Source organism: Stigmatopora argus, chromosome 8 (genome assembly GCF_051989625.1).
Source record: "Stigmatopora argus isolate UIUO_Sarg chromosome 8, RoL_Sarg_1.0, whole genome shotgun sequence".
NCBI lineage: Eukaryota > Metazoa > Chordata > Actinopteri > Syngnathiformes > Syngnathidae > Stigmatopora > Stigmatopora argus.
In genome coordinates, this window is record NC_135394.1 from 18,098,306 (window position 1) to 18,119,957 (window position 21,652).

The 21,652-nt window shown below is 43.8% G+C and overlaps 1 protein-coding gene across 1 annotated transcript; it reads right to left on the reverse strand.

Moving 5' to 3' along the window:
• Positions 1-1,540: 1,540 nt before the first annotated feature.
• Positions 1,541-16,674, reverse strand: LOC144078511 (desmoglein-2.1-like). Its single transcript, XM_077606609.1, has 14 exons — positions 16,586-16,674; positions 12,956-13,078; positions 12,704-12,862; positions 12,453-12,594; positions 11,443-11,603; positions 11,190-11,324; positions 10,860-11,045; positions 9,798-10,288; positions 9,515-9,657; positions 8,058-8,279; positions 6,421-6,663; positions 4,697-4,827; positions 4,419-4,610; positions 1,541-3,010 (listed from the first exon to the last, which is right to left on the reverse strand). Exons 1-14 carry the CDS (start codon positions 16,619-16,621, stop codon positions 1,751-1,753), a joined length of 3,624 nt encoding a protein of 1,207 aa, XP_077462735.1. The 5' UTR covers positions 16,622-16,674; the 3' UTR covers positions 1,541-1,750.
• Positions 16,675-21,652: the final 4,978 nt, after the last annotated feature.

The window sequence follows — 21,652 nt, forward strand, 5'->3', positions numbered from 1 at the left end:
CTTATTATTCCAAATGGTCTGTTAGCTTCCTTTCATTGCTTTTCCCCCTGGTTGCACTGCTTCCAGATGTGTTTTCATATTGAAGCATTTAACCAATCACATTTCAGCCATTATTTGTTGCCAGATCAGATCTGCCTCAAAGCCTGCACAATCAGTTCTTGCAGGCTCTGCTGCATTCAACTAGACTGTTGCCTTTAACCAATCAGATTTCGAGCTGGCAACCCCACAATGATTATTCATAGGCGTTAGCATTTTGCTGGCTGGGACATGTCATTGCTTTCACAAACTATGATTGGCTAGTAGGCGGGCCAAAGCAGTACCGAGGCAGCCGAGATCGCAAACTCCACCCACCCACCCACAATGGCCGACAGAAGCAAAAACAAATAGATTCAGTTTGCTCACAAAGCTATTTTCTAGACGGACTTTTTCAGGAAAAAAATGGACATCATTAAGAAAGGCCGGTCAACTCCGAAGCTAGCAAGCCTGTTACAGCCGGGAAAATGGTGTGTGGGGCACTTTCAGCACGCTAACTTAGCTCCACAAGCAAATAGTATATTGTTGTGTTGATTTAAAGCCATTTTCATTCAAAACGGACTATGCCGGAAATATATTCTGATATCTGAAAAGCTCCAGTGTTTGTATTTAAGCTCCAGTGTTTGTATTTAATCACAAAATGCTGCTAGGAAGTGGATTTTACCCGTTTAATTTTTGGCGTTTCGCCATTGACGTCCATCGCTGTCTTTTCCCGGGAAAAATCACCCCCCTGGCCTGGTTGTAATGTCTCAAAAGCTCCAGTATTTGTATTCAATCAATAAATGATGCTAGGAAGTGGATTTTACCTCATTTTAGTGCATTTTTTGTCATTTCACGTATGGACGTATCGACGTTCATCGCTGTCTATTTACCGGGGAAATGATACTCCGGGCCCGGTTCTGATGTCTAAAAAGCTCCAGTATTTGTATTTAATCAATAAATGCTGTTTTGGGCTGGATTTTACCTCATTTTCGGGCAATGTTTGCCCGTACCCCATTGACGTTCATCGCTGTCTTTTCCCGGGAAAATCACCCCCTGGCCTGGTTTTAATGTCTGAAAAGCTCCAGTATTTGTATTTAATCATGAAATACTGCTAGGAAGTGGATTTTACCCCATTTTTGTGCATTAATTTATTGATTATTTTTTATGTGTCGCAGCTGTAGCTGCAGTAGAGGTTTTATAGCCATAAAATAGTTTTTGAGGGTTGGATTGATACGTTGAAGGCGCTACCAGAAAATGCAACGCCCGCCACTTATATATATACATACATATATGTGTCTATCTCTCTCTCTCTCTCTCTCTATATATATATATATATATATATATATATATATATATATATATATATATATACATATACATACATATATATATATATATATATATATATACATATATATATATATATATATATACATATACATATATATATATATATATGTATATGTATATATATATATATATATATATATATATATTTCAGCAACATGCTTATTTATGCGTATTTATTTATTAACCCACTTATTACCTATGTATTTATGTCTAAAATATATTTTACCGTGTCTGTATTCTCACCCTCTTGCTACTGTGACAACGAAATTTCCCGAATACGGGATGAATAAAGTTATCCAATCCAATCAACAAAGAGCAAAATATTGAAGGACAGGTTGGATGGAAGCGGCCTCGGGAGAAGGAATAAACGCCACCACGCCTGCTCTTACAGTTCCGTGAGCTTCTCCTCCTGCACCACCACCTGGCGGTACGTGGGGATTCGGCTCATGCCGGACGAAACGGACGAGACGCCGGAAACCCCGCCAGAGACGCTCGGGACTCGGACGACGGAGGTCTGGCCGACGCCGGAAGCCCCGGAGACGCCCGGGAGTCGGACGACGGAGGTCTGGCCGGCCCCGGCCGCCATCCCCACGGGGATCCCGCTTTCCACCACGCTCCGGAAGCCGGACATGGTCCCGGCGCCGGGCGGGATGTCGGCAGGGCCCGCCACGGTGGTGGTGGTGGTCGAGGTTAAGACTCTTCCGCCGGCCGTGCCGGACCTCCCCTGAATGGCCAAGGCGGGCAAGGTTCCCGCCAAGACGGCGCCGGAACCTTGCTTGCCGGAGGCCTTCTTCTTGGTGGTGACCAGCAGGTTTTGCGCCGAGGCGCCGCCGGCGTTGCCGCTCACCAGCATCAGACCCTGGTTCTGGGCCGCTCTGCCCGAGACCAGGGTCTGGCCTTGGACCAGCATGCTTTGCGAGGGGGAAGTCGGGGAGCCGGAGACCAGGACCATGCCCTGGTTCTGGGCCGCTCCGCCCGAGACCAAGGTCTGGCCTTGGACCAGCACGCTTTGCGAGGGGGAAGTCGGGGAGCCGGAGACCAGGACCACGCCCTGCCCGGCGGCTTGGGCGCCCGACATCACGCCCTGTCCTTGCATCAGAAGCCCCTGCGGGTTGGCCAGCATCACCCCCTGGAGGTTGGCGGCGGCCGGCGCCTCGGCCAGGATCATGGCGTTCTGGACCGCCGGCTGGACCATGTACTGCATGGGCATGGGTTGGATGACGGGGGCGGCGGCCGTGTAGTAGATGGGCGGCGGCTGCTGCTGCTGCTGGAGAAGGAACATCTGGCCTTGGTGCTTCGCCCCTCGCACCAGCGTGGTCCTGCCGCCGCGGTTTTCCCCCACCACCTGAGTCACGGTCTGGCTCGGCGCTTTGGGGACGGGCGCCGGAAGCGGCGCGGGTTTGGGCCGGGATGCCACGGCGGCCGGGGCGGGCGGCGGCGCGGGGTCCGCTCGCGCCTCGCCGCCGCAGGCCTGGGCCAGGGTTTTGAACTTGGGGCCCAGGTCGTCCAGGAAGCCGAGGTCGTCGTCGCGCTCCAGGAGGCTGCAGCACCCCACGGAACCGGCCAGAGAGCCCCCGCCCTCGTCGTCGTACGCCAGCAGGGCGTCCTTGGCCGCCATCTCTTCCCCTCCGCCGCCGCTCATCTTCTGTTGGGGGGAGGGGAAAGACATATCAAGTCAGGTTCTTTCACGTGCCGTCGCCAGATTTCGTGGAAACAAATGAAAAATTGGAATGAAGAAGGGCTAGCGTCAAATTTCAAGCTGGAGTTTGCATGTTCTCCCCGGCATGCGTGGGTTTTCTCCGGGTCCCACATCCCAAAAACCTGCAAGCTAGGCTAATTGTAGGCAAACTCCCGGCATGCTAGGCTAATTGTAGGCTAAGTCCCGGCATACTAGGCTAATTGTAGGTTAACTCCCGGCATTCTAGGCTAATTGTAGGCAAACTCCCGGCATGCTAGGCTAATTGTAGGCCAAGTCCCGGCATGCTAGGCTAATTGTAGGCTAAGTCCCGGCATGCTAGGCTAATTGTAGGTTAACTCCCGGCATGCTAGGCTAATTGTAGGTCAACTCCGAGCATGCTAGTCTAACTGTAGGCTAACTCTGAGCATGCTAGGCTAATTGTAGGCTAACTCCCAACATGCTAGGCAACTTGTATGCTAACTCCCGGCATGCTAAGTTAATTGTAGGCTAACTCTCTGCATGCTAGGCTAACTCCCGGCATCCTAGGCTAATTGTAGGCTAACTCCCGGCATGCTAGGCTAATTGAAGGCTAACTCCCGGCATGCTAGGCTAATTTTAGGCTAACTCCCTGTATGCTAGGCTAACTCCCGGCATCCTAGGCTAATTGTAGGCTAACTCCCGGCATGCTAGGCTAATTTTAGGCTAACTCCCTGCATCCTAGGCTAACTCCCGGCATCCTAGGCTCATTGTAGGCTAACTCCCGGCATGCTAGGCTAATTCCAGGCATGCTAGGCTAATTGTAGGCTAACTCCCTGCATGCTAGGCTCATTGTAGGCTAACTCCCTGCATGCTAGGCTAACTCCCGGCATCCTAGGCTAATTGTAGGCTAACTCCCTGCATGCTAGGCTCATTGTAGGCTAACTCCCTGCATGCTAGGCTAACTCCCGGCATCCTAGGCTAATTGTAGGCTAACTCCCGGCCTGCTAGGCTAATTGAAGGCTAACTCCCGCCATGCTAGGCTAATTCCAGGCATGCTAGGCTAATTGTAGGCTAACTCCCTGCATGCTAGGCTCATTGTAGGCTAACTCCCTGCATGCTAGGCTAACTCCCGGCATTCTAGGCTAATTGTAGGCTAACTCCCGGCATGCTAGGCTAATTCCAGGCATGCTAGGCTAATTGTAGGCTAACTCCTGGCACACTAGGCTAACTCCTTCCTAGCTATGAGCGATTCCTTGTTTGTCTCCTCGTTCCCTGCGATTGGCCGGCCACCCGTTCGGGGCGTGTCCTACCCGGGGCCCGCAGTTGGCTGGGATCGGCTCCAGCTCCCCCACGCCGTTGCGTAAATTCATGCGTTTTGGACAGGTCGGGGACACACCTGAGCGTAGTACTGCGCAAGGATGTGATGCGGCAGGCCGATGTCGTCGTAGGCCGCCATCGACTCCCTCTGTTTCCAGAACCACTCTCTTCCATAGCCTCGCTCATCCCAGTTGATCTTCCCGGCGTTGCCGACATATCCGTGGTCCACCGTTTCCACTGGCACGATGGGAATGTTCATGAGCGGCACCTCCTGCGACGGATCCCCAATTTGTCAGAAAAGGCGTCCCGCCCCGAGCGAGTCGGCCCGGCGTCGGCCCGGCGCTCGCCGATACGCACCGCGTTCTCCCCTTGGCCCTCGGTGCGGTAATTAATCAGGTGCGACTTGGTGTCGAAAGGGATGTCGGTGAAGTTTCCCGGGAGACCGGCGGCACCCCCGCAATGGCAGAAGAGGAGCAGCAGGGGGATGACTGACGGACGGACGGACGGACGGAGGGAGGGACACACAATTTCAGTTCATTAGCATTATTAGCATTACAATAATCCCTCCAATATCGTGGTTCATGGAGACCAGACATCGCAAAAATCGAAAAATTGCAAAATAGGGTCACCCCTATTATAACTTTTTTTCCCCTCCAGTGCCGAGTCCTAGTAGCAAGAGTGAGAGGTGTGGATTTTTACATTTTTATGAATTTAAATAAATAAATAAAATGTAAACAATTAATAGCAGAAAAGAAAAAAATCGCATAGGGTCAACCCTATTATAACTTTTTTTTGGCTTCTGCTGACAAGTTTCAGTGTGGATTTTCACATTTTTATGAACTTTAAGAAAAATAAATAAAAAAGAGAATTTTTTTTTTTATAATTAATAGCGGGGAAAACCTTCGCAAAGTAGGGTCACCCCTATTGTAACTTTTTTTTGGCTTCCGCTTAGAAAAAAAAATATTTTTTTTTAATTCATTTTTTTATAAATAATAGCGGGGGGAAATTCGCAAAGAGGGGTTACCCTATTATAACTTTTTTTGGCTTCTGCTTACAAGTTTCAGCGTGGATTTTCACATTTTTATGAACTTTAAGAAAAATAAATATTTTTTTAAAATGTATTTTTTATAATTAATAGCAGGGAAAAAAAATTCACAAAGCAGGGTTACCCAATTGTAACATTTTTTTTGGCTTCTGCTTACGAGTTTCAGCATGGATTTTCACATTTTTATGAACTTTATGAAAAATAAATAAACTAGAAAGAGACCCCATTTAGACAAGAAGTGACGACTAAATCAAAATCAACAGGAAGTGACTCAATTTCAACAGGAAGTATAGTCAAATGAGCAGGAAGCGACGACTAAATTCCCCAAAATCAACAGAGGAAGAGACCCCACGTGAACAGGAAGTGAGGACTAAAGCAGCAAAGCAAAGCTAGCGTCATCGTCTAGCACACAGGTGTCAAAGTGGCGGCCCGGGGGTCAAATCTGGCCCACTGCATCATTTTGCATGGCCCCAGAAAGTCAATGATGAGTGCCGACTTTCTGTTTTAGAATGAAATTAAAATGAGGAGTATAGATGTATATTACATTTCCTGATTTTCCCCCTTTTAAATCAATCATTGTCATTTTTGAATCCATTTTTTCTGTGTTTTTAGTTCGAAAATCCAGCATAAATATTATATCTAAAATGGTCCGGCCCACATGAAACCGAGTTGACGCTAATGCGGCCCATGAAGAGTATAGATGTATATTACATTTCTTGATTATCCCTCTTTTAAATCAATAATTGTCATTTTTTAATCCATTTTTCTGTGTTTTTAGTTCAAAAATCCTTTTATAAAATCTAAAAATATATTTTTTGAAAAAAGCTAAAATAAACATTGTTTTAGATCTATAAAAACGGAATATTCAGGGCTTTTAATCCACTTCTTTTAATCCATTTATAAAAAAACATCTCTAAATATTCTATCTAAAATGGTCCAGCCCACATGAAATCGAATGTTAAAGCGGCCCGCGAACCAACCCGAGTCTGACACCCTTGGTCTAGCAACTCGTACCGGGACTCGGACTCATACTCACGCAGTAAGAGCAGCAGGCCCAGGAGCAAGAGTCCGATTCCCGCCGGTCCCAGCTCGGACTTCTTTTCGGGCTGACCCCTTCCGCCTCGCAGGCCGCAGATGACTCCGTCTTCGCAGGTGCACGCCTGAATGGTCAGCCTCTGCGGGTCCGGGCACGCGTGGCCCTGCGCGTCCGTCACCGAGAGCTCCACCTCGTGGACACCGGCGAATAACATGTGCTGCGCCCTCAAGATGGCCGCCGTATCTGTCCACATACACACACACGATGTCATTAATTCATTCGACGGCAACAGACGTCCAATCCATTTCCAATATGTCCGTCTTCAAGTGCCAAATACGAGCAACCTGAAGTAGTTGGCAACGCCAGACTAAATACACATTTTCAAATCAAAACTACAAAAAAAGCTAATCAAGCCATTTTTTTTTCCGGCGATTTATATGGGAAAAAAATTAAATTACATTTTTTTTCCTTTTTTGGCTCACCTGCCGATTCATTTGGAAACTTAAAATAAAGTTTAGCATGTTGCGGGTTGTCAAAACGTTCCATTATTTTGAAAGTAGCGCGCTCACTTCCTTTCAACGACGCCGCTTGTTAGCTAAATGTGAGTCATAATTTCACTGCGGTTTGTGTTTTTAATTTCCTTTATTAGACTTAACTCACGGAAAAAAAGAAAACTATTTGAAACGGAATATAGATCATTTTGAGCTTCACAAAATCTGAAAATTCTTGAAATATGATTTTTGACAGCCCTGTATTCAATACTCTATATCACAGGTGTCAAAGTGGCGGCCCGCGGGCCAAATCTGGCCCGCCGCATCATTTTGTGCGGCCCGGGAAAGTCAATCATGAGTGCCTACTTTCTGTTTTAGGATCAAATTCAAATGAAGAGTAGAGATGTATATTAAATTTCCTGATTTTCCCCCTTTTAAATCAATCATTGTCATTTTTTAATCCATTTTTTCTGTGTTTTTAGTTCAAAAATCATTTTGTAAAATCTAAAAATATATATAAAAAGCTAAAATAAACATTGTTTTAGATTTTAAAAAATCTGAATATTTAGTGATTTTAATCCAGTTCTTTTCATCCATTTATAACAAAAAAAATTGAAATATTATATCTAAAATGGTCCAGCCCACATAAAATCGAGTTGACATTAAAGCGGCCCATGAAGAGTATAGATGTATATTACATTTCTTGATTATCCCACTTTTAAATCAATCATTGTCATTTTTTAATCTATTTTGTCTGTGTTTTTAGTTCAGAAATCATTTTGTAAAATCCAAAAATATATTTAAAAAAAGCTCAAATAAACATTGTTTTAGATCTATAAAAACGGAATATTCAGGGCTTTTAATCAATTTATTAAAAAAAATCTAAATATGATATCTAAAATGGTCCGGCACACATGAAATGGAGTTGACGTTAACGCGGCTCGTGAAGCAACCCGAGTCTGACACCCGTGCTCTATATTGATATTCATGAAAAGCCGGTTTGTGGCCGGCCCCAACTAAAATGGCCTCTAGGCGGCCATTTTGGAAGGTCCGCTCGCTAGTCTACTCTGGATAAACTCCCTCCCAGTCGCAGCGGGGCGACGATTGGACGCCCACGGCGGAAAGCGTTTGAAAAAAGCGTCTCACCATTGAGATGTTCCAACTGCCATTTTCCTTTGGTGCCTTCGGGGACGATTTCAAAGTGGAACGGAGCGCCGTTGGGGAAGTCGTCTCCGTCCACGGCGCTGACGATCACGGCGTCTTCGGGAATGCACAGCGTCTGCAGCGTGCTGGTTAAAATGGGACACTCGTCGTTCAAGTCCTCCACCTGGATGGCCACCGTCCCGGTAGCCGTGGTCAACGGGGTCTCTGGATTTGAGGGGGGGGATAGACGAGAGTTCCGTTAATTGGCAGGAATGCGTTGGCAGCCGTTAACGGTGCCGGGCGTCCGGTCTGTTTGGACAGGGAGGTGCGAACGAAAGGACGCTCCTTTCCCCGTCCAAACCGTTTGGACGTCCGCCATCGTCAACGTAAACGACGGTTGCCAGGTCCAATCAATCACTGGGAGTGGATGTGTTTTTAAGACGACTTTGACCTAAAATTGGCTTTTTTTCCCCCCAGCATTGTGGACATTTTTAAAACATTTTTTTCCAGCATTGTGGTAATTTTAAAATCTTTTTTTTCCAGCATTGTGGTAATTAAAAAAAAAAATCCAGCATTGTGGTCATTTTAAAAACATTTTTTTCAGCATTGTGGTAATTTTAAAAACATTTTTTCCCTTTTTCATGACTAAAAATAACATTGTTTTTCCCCCCAAAAAAACTGTATGTGTACGGTCGAGTGGTTAGCGCCTCGGCCTCACAGTTCCAGGGTTGTGGGTTCGATTCCAAGTGGGTCCTCACTGTGTGGAGTATGCATGTTCTCCGTGGGCTTGCGTGGGTTTTCCGCAGGTACTCTGGTTTTCCCCCCTATCCCCAAAACAAGCATGCTAGGCTAATTATCCTAGCTACAAATGATTGGTTGTTTTTCTCCCTGATGGGTCCTCACTTTGTGGAGTTCGCACGTTCTCCCTGGGCTTGCGTAGGTTTTCTGCGGGTACTCTGGTCCCCCACATCTCAAAAACAAGCATGCTAGGCTAATTATCCAAGCTACAAATGATTGCTTGTTTGTCTCCCAGGTGGGTCCTCACTTTATGGAGTTAGCATGTTCTCCCTGGGCTTGTGTGGGTTTTCCACGGTTATTCGGGTTCCCCCCCCACATCCCAAAAACAAGCATGCTAGGCTAATTATGCTAGCTACAAATGATTGGTTGTTTGTCTCCCAGGTGGGTCCTCACTTTGTGGAGTTAGCATGTTCTCCCTGGGCTTGCGTAGGTTTTCCGCGGGTACTCCAGTTTTTTCCCACATCCCAAAACAAGCATGCTAGGCTAATTATCCTAGCTACAAATGATTGGTTGTTTGTCTCACTTTGTGGAGTTAGCATGTTCACCCTGGGCTTGCGTAGGTTTTCTGCGTGTACTTTCCTCCCACATCCCCAAAACATGCATGCTAGGCTAATAATATGCTAGTATTGGATGCGGGATACCCAGAGTGGGCGTGTGCGTACCTTCCGACACGCAGAGTACTTTGGCGTAGTAGGTCCCGTTGACCAGAAAAGTGGACTCCCGGTCGGGCATCTTGTTCAGTCTGATATCGGCCGTCTTGGGGTCGATGGTGAACCAGTTGTCGGGGTCCGAGCCTTTAATGTACCTACGACAGCGGAAGAAAATAACCATGATCTCTTTTGTTTTAATAACGTCGCATTTGCCGCCGATTGAAATCGTTTCCTCTGGCGCCCTCTAGCGTGTGACCCGAGGTAACACATCCTCCTCCCATTTCAGCGCTCTCACTTGACGTTCTCGGCCGATTCCCTGGTGTCGCCGTCCAAGGCGGCGTAGCGAGTGATGATGGTCTTGGTGTCGAAGGTGGAGCCGCCGCCCTCCTTCATGGTGACCACTTTGACCTTGGGGTCAAAGTGCGGACCCTCGCGCTCGTTCTTCACGTTGATCTTGACGGGGTAGCTTTTGTACGTGGTGCCTTTCCACGTGACTCCTTGAGACGTGCTGGTCATGCCTTCGCTGAAGCCTTTTAACCAGCCACCTGCTCCATCTCCATCTCCACCTCCTCCATCTCCACCTCCTCCACCTCCACCTCCACCTCCACCTCCTCCTCCTCCTCCTCCTCCTCCTCCTCCTCCTCCTCCTCCTCCTCCTCCTCCTCCTCCTCCTCCTCCTCCAAAAATTACGTCCGCCGTGGATGGGTCAGTTGGATCATAAGGTGGATTCCAGTTGAGGACAGCGATTCCCAGGTCCATGTTCTTCACGTCCTCATAATCCACAGCCTGCAAGAGGAACGTGATCTTATGAGACATATGTCAAGATGGATCCACGCAATAACGATCCTCTTAAATTGGAGTTTTAACCCCTCGCTGCCGTGATCTACATTTAACAAATAGCAAAGTAAACTCCAATTCTACATGAATACCTCCAGAATTGATAAAGGAATAAATGTGAAGAATTAAATGTTGTTCATTTTCCAAGCTACGGGGGTGCTGGAGCCTAACCCAGCCCACAACGGGGCGCACTTTGAATTGGTTGCCAATTAGAAAATCCTGAATAAGTATAATAATAACACCGAGATCGACTCTAAAAACAACAGGAAATGCTAAAAAATATAGAAAAAGTGAGCCCAAGTCAATTTCTAAGTCAAAAACAAAGAAAAAGTCCAAGAGAGCCTGCGTCGTGTTCATTTTTGGAAGGTTTTCAACTCGGAATGTTGTGAATTGGCATCTTTGCTTTCCGAGTCATTCTCAAAACAAACACCAGGGGGAGTCCGACGCCATGTACACGCCACGACGCAGAATGTCATTTTCTGAAAGGTGACTGGACCCAAGTTAACTTGACCGTAGTTACCTTATCGAGCATGAGGACGCCCTCGTTAGTCTTGGGGTCGTTGACCATGCGGAAATAATTGGCCTCGTTGCCCTTGATGATCTTGAAGACGCTTCGCCAGTTGTCGCTTCCGTGCATGTCCAGGTCTTGAGCTTTGATCCGCATCACCTCCACGCCCTGACTGTTCTCCACCACGCTTCCTTCATACTGCCAGGGGGGGGCGACGTTACAAAAAAAAATAATAAAAAAAGGCCTGGTTGAACTCGTGAGCGCTACACGTCCAATCGCGTTTCGGCTGGGAGGGGCGTGTCCTCCCAGGTGAGCCTTGTCGATTGACAGTGAAATACGTACCAGGCTTTTTTCCAGTGTTGGGGGGTTGTCGTTGACGTCTTGTAGTTTCACCGTCACGGTGGTGGTGGCGCTATTTCCGCCGGGCTGGCCGTTGAGGTCCTGGCCCCTCACCGTGAGCGTGTACTTGTCCACCGCCTGAAAGGTCAAACGCCGGCGCCGGATTAGGACCGCGGACGCCCTCTCAAACGAGCCCCGCCCACCGCTACGAGCCCCGCCCACCGCCACGAGCCCCGCCCACCGCCACGAGCCCCACCTCTCTGTCCAAGTCGCTCCGTTTGACGTAGACGGTCCCGTCGTTCTCCATGTAGAACATGTCGTTGGGTGGATCCTGAGACACCAAGCTGTACTTGATCTGGGAGTTGCGGTTTCCCGGTTCGTCGGCGTCCGTCGCCGTAATTTTCATGACGGGCGTCCCTGGGAAGAAAAAAAATGTTAAATATCGCAATCATAAGAACGGGATCCCATCTGAACAGAAAGTGGCCCCAAACTAACAGGGAGACACTCAAAATTGGCCCACAAACGAACAGGAAGTCACCAAAAATGGCCCAAAAATGAACAGGAAGTCACCCTAAATGGCCCAAAAATTAACAGGAAGTCACCCTAAATTGCCAAAAAAATGAACAGGAAGTCACCCTAAATGGCCCAAAAAATGAACAAGAAGTCACCCTAAATGACCCAAAAAATTAACAGGAAGTAACCCTAAATTGCCCAAAAAACGAACAGGAAGTCACCCTAAATGACCCAAAAAATGAACCGGCAGTCACCCTAAATGGCCCAAAAAAATAACAGGAAGTCACCGTAAATGGCCAAAAATGAACAGGAAGTCACCCTAAATGGCCCAAAAATGAACAGGAAGTCACCCTAAATTGCCTTCACCATCAATAGGTGATCCAAAATTGATGGCGAGTCACCCAAAATCAAGAGATGATCCAAAATGAAAACAAAAGGGCCCAGAAACAAACAGGAAGTGTCTCAGAAAACAGCAGTGACCTAAAATGAACGGGAAGTGACCCACAATTACCCCAAAATCAATAGGAAGTGAACCAAAAATAACAGGACGTAGCCCAGAATTGCCAAAAAATGAACAGGAAGTGTCCCTAAAGCAAAAGCCGCCCAAAAAATAACAAAAAAAATCAACAGGTGAGCTGAAATAAACAGGAAGTGAAGCACAATGGCCTTAAATTGTACATGAAGTCAGCCAAAATGGCCATAAAGTCAATAGAAAAAGAGACGCACTTTTACTTTTACTGTTGATTTGCTCACCTACGGCGCTTCGCTCGTTCACCGAACCGGCCGGGATGGCGGCGAAGACGGGAGAGTTGTCGTTCTCGTCCATCACCTTGAAACGGATGTCGATGTTCTTCTCCGCCGACACGCCGTTCAAGTAGGTGGCCACGCCCGACAGCTGAAAGCACGCCCATCGATCACATTTACAACCACGTTGACTTCGCTAACGATACGAAAATGAGCCAAGATAGGGTTATCCTGGAAACGATTGGTCTCCTTCAACTCACATTGTAAAGACCGATCTCCTCCCTGTCCAGTATTTTGGTCAACCTGATGAATCCCGTTTTGGAGTCCACCACAAAGACGTGGAAGGGGTACTGGTTGGCCCCCACGCCCTCCAGGGAGTACGCCAGGTTACCATTGTCGTCATCGAACTCCGAGTGGATCTGCAACGTCCAAATGGAGGTTTACATACATTTGTCCACCAGAGGGCGCCAAAGCCAGCACCGTAGATGACATGGCTTGGGGACTGTACTCACTTTGGCCACATATTCATCTTGACTGTAGTCGTGGTTTTCCTTTATAGGTCTCGGTGGGGGGACCCAGTGCCTTTTTTGTCGGGATAAAATAGCATCACTCTGCACCGGGGCGACCAAGTGGAGCTGCAAAAAAAAATATTAATATTTAAAATTTAATTTAATATTTCAAATTTAATTTAAAACGGCGTTCTTATCGTCGTGATAGACATTTCAAGGCACTCATTGGCATGAGTACATCTATTTTAAAACATTGAGATTGACATTTTTAAATGACATTTCAATTTTTAAAGTCGTAATTTTTTTAAAATTAAAATCAATTTGAAAAATCCACTACAACATACTACCAAGAAGCTTGTTTAACATCAACGATCTCTCCAAACTATTCATCCATGCTCTATTACACATGTGTCAAAGTGGCGGGCCGGGGGCCAAATCTGGCCCACCGCGTCATTTTGCGTGGCCCAAGAAAGTCAATCATGAGTGCCGAATTTCTGTTTTAGGATCACATTCAAATGAAGAGTATAGATGTATATTAAATTTCCTGATTTTCCCCCTTTTAAATCAATAATTGTAATTTTTGAATCCATTGTTTCTGTTTTTAGTTCAAAAATCATTTTGTAAAATCAAAAAATATATTTTTAAAGCTAAAATAAACATTGTTTTAGATCTATAAAAAACTGAATATTCAGGGATTTTAATCCATTTATAAAAAAATCTAAATATTATATCTAAAATGTATATTAAATTTCCTGATTTTCCCCCTTTTAAATCAATCATTGTCATTTTTTAATCCATTTTTTCTGTGTTTTTAGTTCAAAAATCATTTTGTAAAATCTAAAAATATATATAAAAAGCTAAAATAAACATTTTTTTAGATCTATAAAAAACCTGAATATTCAGGGATTTTAATCCACTTCTTTTAATCCATAATTGTAATATTTTAATCCATTTTTCTGTGTTTTAGTTCAAAAATCATTTTGTAAAATCTAAAAATATATCAAAAAAGCTCAAATGAACATTGTTTTAGATCTATAAAAAAACGGAATATTCAGGGCTTTTAATCCAGTTCTTTTAATCCATTTATAAAACAAAAAAAATCTAAATATTATATCTAAAATGGTCCGGCCTGCGTGAAATGGAGTTGACGTTAAAGTGGCCCGCGAACCAACCCGAGTCTGACACCATTGATCTATTATTAACGTTTGTCTGCCATTGACGACGCCAGACGTCCAACCCATTTGAAGCGACGTTGACCGAACGAGCCTTTATTCGCGGTCAGCCTCCATTTCCACTGGATTGGACGCCTGTGCCTTGATGACAGAAAGCCTTGCACGTTATTGACTCACTTGAGCGCTCGGGTATTTTTCCCACAATTGTGCGAGTTGAGACGCTGACAAAACAAAAAAAATGAGTAATGTCCGCAGGCCCTAGTTGGCAGCTGAATGCGGACAAACCTGTTGAGTCGGGCCTGTCTATCAACTCAACAAAAAAGTGATACTGCGGTTTATGTCCCAGTATTTAAAAAAAAAGCGAATTCTCGCTAGCAAAACGCGCTAATAACCGTCAATCTTCAGAGTTTATTGTCATGTAGGCTTGGTAAAAAATACTCTAGCGTTTCACACTTGTTTCACATGAACTCAAAAAGTTTTACTTTTTTTTTTTTTTTTGCCGACACACCCTAAGCTAGCCGGTTAGCTTCTGGGCTAGCTGTCAACTGGTCTAGGTGCCACACCCGCAGACTGAACTCCATGCCCGGGCTTGCGACGGGGTTAGAAAACGTAGACAACGGGTGTGGCCGCACTTCACTCGTTGGTTACGTTGCCAAAATCGTCAAGTCGACACCTGCTGCTTTAAAAAAAAAATCCAAGAAAATTTCCCAGGGGGCATTGCTTCTCGCATAGCTTCGATCTGGTTAGCATTAGCGAACGCTTGGCAATATCTTTAATGCAAGGGTGTCAGATTCGGGTTGGTTCGCGGGCCGCTTTAACGTCAACTTGATGGGCCGGACCATTTTAGATATAATATTTAGATTTTATTTTATTTATAAATGGATTAAAAGAACTGGATTAAAAGCCCTGAATATTCCGTTTTTTATAGATCTAAAACCAAGTTTATTTTAGATTTTTTAAAATATATTTTTAGATTTTACAAAATGATTTTTGAACTAAAAACACACAAAAAAATGGATTAAAAAATGACAATGATTGATTTAAAAGGGGGAAAATCAGGAACTTTAATATACATCTATACTCTTCATTTTAATTTGATTCTAAAACAGAAAGTGGGCACTCATGATTGACTTTCCCGGGCCACACAAAATGATGCGGCGGGCCAGATTTGGCCCCCGGGCCACCACTTTGACACATGTGCTCTAATGCTAAAGCCCCGAATTTATGGTCCTGAACTCTTTTGTGCATGAATTATGATTTTGAAAAGTTTTTATTACATGAATAGGGGTGTCAAAGTGGCAGCCCGGGGCCAAATGTGGCCCACGGTTTGAAACCCCAAAAGGACATCCAATGGTAAAATGTGTGTTTCCCTACATTCTTATTAATGAAGTACTTTTCAACCAAATATGATCATACTTTACCACATTTTGATCAACCTTGTGCATATTTACTAGCTTATAAGCAACAATTGACTATTTTTTAATCACTTTATCCAACATTTCCCACCGCTGACTCAATTCCCATCATTATCTTACACAATTTGCTACATTTTACGATCTTAAAACAACATTATTCATCCACTAAATGTTGATCATCAATTTACAGCAGTGAAGATTTGAGCAATATTAACCACAATAGAGCAAATTCTGATCAATATTCTGATAAAAACCTAGCAATGTTGACTAATTTTAATCAACATCGTTCACCAATTGCTAATTTACAAACAACAATTCTGCCTATTTACCAAATTGGATCAAAAACTTTCCCCATTTCGACTACTTTTAGCCAACTTTAAGCAACATTTCTCACCAATGACCAAATTCTAAGCAACATCACAACATATTTTTCCCATCAATATCTTTATACATGTTCCTGTTTTTAAGCAACAATTTCAACATATTTTCTTTATACATTTTCCTGTTTTTAAGCAACAATTTCCACTATGGACCACTTTACACAATGTGACCAATAATTTCCACCACAGACAAAAATTCAACATTTTCCACCGTTTTGATCAAAATTTCCGACTATACTATTTGACACCATTTAAACATTTTCTAACCAACCATTTCAGACAATTTTCCAAAATTAATCAACAATTTATACCAAGCAAAATCCAATAAATATTTGACAACACTGACCAAATTCTGACCAGCATTTTGATCAAAACCTCCCACCATTTCCTACTTTTCAACCAACATTTTCCACCACTTTTCCACCATTTTCGACCAAATTTAACCGACATTTCCCCGCATTCAAACCACACAAAATACTTACAACTTGTCTCAACTTGCCCTCGTCACCTTCAACTCCCTAAAGTCTCAAATAAACACAACACCTCATTTTCATTTAACGCGAATACCACTCCCTGGGAGGTCGAAAAAATGAACATTCCAAAATTCCAATGGTCACGGTCCACGACGATAGACATTAAAGAAACGTCAACGTTGTCGATACTCACAGTTAGCAGGAGCAGCGACACAAACGTTCCGATCATGACTGCTGTCCGCGGCCATGAAACCCAACCCGAGCCACTTCCTGATAATGAGAACCGGCTCGGGCGGGTGCTTATTTATGAAGGGGAGGCGTACTTGCGTCTTCCCGCAACACTACGCGCACCCCCGCGCACCTACGCGGACACGCCCCGCGTTCGTCGACAGGTGGGTGTGAAAATACGCGTCGGGCCTCGCCGTCCTCGCCATGTGGACTCTCGTTAACACGCCTTTAACGGCCTTTAAAATTCAATTTGTCTTGCACTGTTATTATTAAAGTCATTTTTAAAGGCTCAGGATTGTGTTAAAAAGTTTTTTTTATTGAAATGTATTTATTTACTTTGAAGTATTAACTCATTGGCTGCAATATTGCACAAAAGAAACCATGCAAGCCATTAAAATTGGATTTGACGTCTATAACTGTCAATGGCGGTGAAAGAGTTGAGGGCTAATAAGAAAAAAATAATATTAAGGTACATAGCAAAAAGTAGAGGTATAGCACTATATTATATATTTCATCTAGTAAAACAAACTTTGTAAAAGAGAAAATGTCACGATTAAGAGACCCCAATTCATCACATTGCATTATTTCTCAGATAACTGTAAATGTTACAATATTATACATAGAGTAATATGTAAATATATTGTAAAAAAATATTTATCATAGTTTGGCAAATATTCCCCTTGTCAAATTCAGAATTAAAGATTTAAATGAATTAATTACATGTCTATACTACTTTTAACCAATCTCACGGACACATTGAATTCACCAGTTTTTGTAAAAAGTTAATTATAAATATACAGCATCACAGGTAAGCACATTAGCTTTAACTAGCTGCACATTTAGCATTCGCAATGTATATACAGTAAGTAGTGAATGAAGGGTATCTGCTAGCGTAGTGATTAGCATTCGCCACTGCCCATCGCAAATTAGCATATTTACATAAAAACGATAATATGAGCCCTGCAATAATAATCAACAATTGTAAAAACTAGAAACCTCGTGGTCTTGTAGACATATTCCAGCTCCAAATATCCCCATTTAGTGTTCACAATGCGCAGTATGACGTGAATTTGCTAGTGTAGCATTTAGCCACTCGACACTAGCTCGCGCTAGCCTCATGCTAATCACCAATTAACATAATATTTACATGAAAACGATAATATAAGCCCTACAATTACATTCTGCACTTATTGGGCTCTTTTAATGACTTATTTAACAGCACAGAATTCATCTAAATAACATTTTAGAAGCCAATTTAGCATTGAGGCTAAATGCATAACAGGCCTTGCTTACCGGAGCTCAACACGACGACCACGGCTCTTCACATCCACTTAGAGGCACGCTTCTTTGTCCTAAAAAAATAAGTTACTCGTTAGCCGCCATTATTAATGAGATAACCTTGCTTTTAGATGATGGTTGCATGATATTGTGTACCGAAAGCTTCTCATTCACGAGGCGTTCTGGTTGCTTTTTTGGGGGTGGCCCTCTTCGGTCAGTTGACAGTGCCGTGCCGAGAGTTTCTCGGGGCTGTGGGCAAGCAATTCCCAGGGCCCCCCACCCCACAAGTGCGCACCCTAAAAATGTGTTTTTGTGTACTGAAATTCCCCCCAAAATACAGACTTGGGGTGCGTGCGGGTTTGACAACATTTAGAGCTAAATGTGTCAAAGTGGCGGCCCGGGGGCCAAGTCTGGCCCGCCGCATCATTTTGTGTGGCCCGGGAAAGTAAATGATGAGTGGCGACTTTCTGTTTTAGGATCAAATTCAAATGAAGAGTATAGATGTCTATTACATTTCCTGAATTTCCCTTTTTTAAATCAATAATTGGCATTTTTAATCCATTTTTTCAGTGTTTTTAGTTCAAAAATCATTTTGTAAAATCTAAAAATATTAAAAAAGCTCAAATAAACATTGTTTTAGATCTATAAAAAACTGAATATTCAGGGCTTTTAATCCAGTTCTTTTAATCGATTTATAAATAAAAAAAATCTAAATATTATATCTAAAATGGTTTGGCCCACGTGAAATCAAGTTAACGTTAAAGCGGCCCGCCAACCAACCCGAGTCTGACACCCTTAATTTGGAGCTAAATGTTAGCATTAACGAGCGTAGAAACACGTTGTTTTGATGGATGACTTGTTTCGGGCGTGGTCGCTACTCACTCAGACTTCCACCCGAGCTTTGTTTGCTCTCCGCTCTCAAGTCATCAAAGTGAGTCAACTAAATGTGACTCATAAGCTAAAATCCATGTCTGCGGCGTCACATCGTGATCGCCGCTTTGGACGTCCATTCACGTCAATGGCAGTCAAGGAGTCCATTTCATCAAAAAAAATGGCAAAAAGCTATCATAATGTGACCCAAAATGTACAGGAAGTGACCCGTGAATCCCCAAAACCATCAGGAAGTGACCCAAAATTCTCAGCAAGAGTTCTATAGGTGTCCAAAACCAAAAGAAAGTGACCCAGGAATAGTACCCTACAACCAACAGGAAGAATCTCCTCGAGTCAACAGGAAATGACCCAAAATGTACAGGAAGTGACCTCTGTAGGCCCCAAAATCACCAGAAAGTGACCCATATGTGCCCCCAAACCAATGGAATATGCCCAATAAACAGGGAGTGAGCTAAAATCAAGAGGAAAAGACCTAAAATGTGCAGGAAGTAACCCGAAGTTTACAGGAAGTAACCTCTGTAGGCCCCAAAATCACCAGAAAGTGACCCGTAAGTGCCCCAAACCAATGGAATATGGCCAATAAAGAGGAAGTGATCTAAATTCAACAGGAAATGACCAAAAAATTTACAGAAAGTGACCCAAAATTAACAGAAAGTGACCCATAAGTTTCCAAAACCAATAGAAAGTGACCCAGGAATAATACCCTACAACCAACAGGAAGAATGTCATCGAGTCAACAGGAAATGACCCAAAATGTACAGGAAGTAACCTCTGTAGGCCCCAAAATCACCAGAAAGTGACCCATAAGTGCCCCCAAACCAATGGAATATTCCCAATGAACAGGAAGTGAGCTAAAATCAACAGGAAATGACCCAAAAATGTACAGGAAGTGACCCAAAATGTACAGGAAGTGACCCAAAATTAACAGAAAGTGACGCATAGGTGTCCAAAAACTAAGAGAAAGTCACCCAAAAATAATAAGCATGTCCTCACTCTAACAAATGATTCAAAACAAACCACCACAGGCTAACAGGAATTAGCATTGTCCTTTAACATACAAGAAAATGCCTGGACATTTGATTACAATTCCAAACAGCGGGGGACCAATCACGAGGTTCAAGTGAAACCGATCCGATGTCACATGATCTGACTAAAACAAAAAAACAAGCCCAGCTACTGAAACAGCCGTTTGTTTTCAGCTCAGCCAATAGCAGTCAAGCTTTTCCTGACGGCCGCTTAGTAGTACTCAAATATTTTTGAAACTCAATTACTCAGACTTTCTGGGCGTGGCGCTTCTGTCAGCAATTTTGGGCGTGTGGAAAAAAGTTTTCGGTTATGACTTCTTCATTTTTGAATCCCAATCCCTCATAGCTAGGGACAAGTTAGCATCCAATTAGCCTAGCATGTTTTGGGGAGGTGGGAGGAAAGGGGAGGACCCGGAAAAAACCCATGCAAGCCTGGGCAGAATGTATGTAATAATGTAAATATGTAATGTAATAATAATCGGACTATTATCCGATTATTATTATTAGAATGTGCAAACAGTGCTGGGATCGAACCCACGACATCAGAACTGTGAGGCCCACGACTAACTGCTCAAATCTAAATATAAAGAGTCCAAATATTTTTTTTTATTGAAAATAGGCCAACTAATAATAATAAAAAGAATCATTTCAAAATGTTCAACTAACAAGCAGTACTCCCAGAAACCTGTGAGTGTCACTGTTGAGCTGCACTTTTTCCTAAATAGTCCCTCACTCGTTGGTGACCTGACCTCCTTCTTCTTCTTCTTCTTCTTCTTCTTCTTCTTCTTCTTCTTCTTCTTCTTCTTCTTCTTCTTCTTCTATGAATTGGATTTATTGTGCTTCTCCCTTTTCCTCCTCTACTTCTTCTTTTTCTTCTTCTTCATCTTCATCATCTTCTTCTTCTTCTTCTTTCTCTTCTTTTTATTGCATTTCTCCCTTTTCTTTCCTTCCTTCCTTACTTCCTCTTCCTGTTCTTGTTCTCGTTCTCTGACTAATTATCGTTATGACTCTTTTTCCTTCCTGTTCTTCTTGCTTTTCTCACGGTTTCTTCTTCCCTTTGCTCTCACTCCTCCCCTGGCTCTTCTTCCTCCATCCTCCATCCTCCCCCTCTCCCCCGTTCCAGTCCTCTTTCTCCTTTGGCGTCGTCCGTAAACAATCCTCAGCGGATTAGACAAGACCCCGAAAAATGCCGGCGGCGCTTTTGTGCCTTCAAACGCGCGTCTATTTATTTATTTAGAAAAAAGCGTTACGCCTGGCCAAAGCCGGGCGCCGTTTGGCCGCCGCCTCTTCAAACCAGTCGATCGGGACGGACTTGATTGACGGCGGGACTGGTAAAAAAAATAAAAAAAAATGTATTAAAAAAAACCCTCAAAATTCACTCCAAAAGGAATATTTGAACATCCTTAGTTAGCCCGGCTAATTAGCCTAGCGGCATGTTCACGCGGGCCGACTTAACGAGGAGGAGCGTTTACGACTCGGACCTTCCGCAAATGAGCGTCGCTCTGATTGGTCACTCACTTTGAAAAATTGGGACACTTTTTCGTTGGTAGTTGTGTGAGGACTGTGGAACCAATTAGAGCACAGGTGTCAAAGTGGCGGCCCAGGGGCCAAATCTGGCCCGCCGCATCATTTTGTGCGGCCCGGGAAAGTCAATCATGAGTGCCCACTTTCTGTTTTAGAATCAAATTTAAATGAAGAGTAGAGATGTATATTACGTTTCCTGATTTCCCCCCTTTTAAATCAATAACTGTCATTTTTTAAATCCATTTTTTCTGGGTTTTTAGTTCTAAAATCATTTTGTAAAATCTAAAAATATATCAAAAAAGCAAATGATGAGT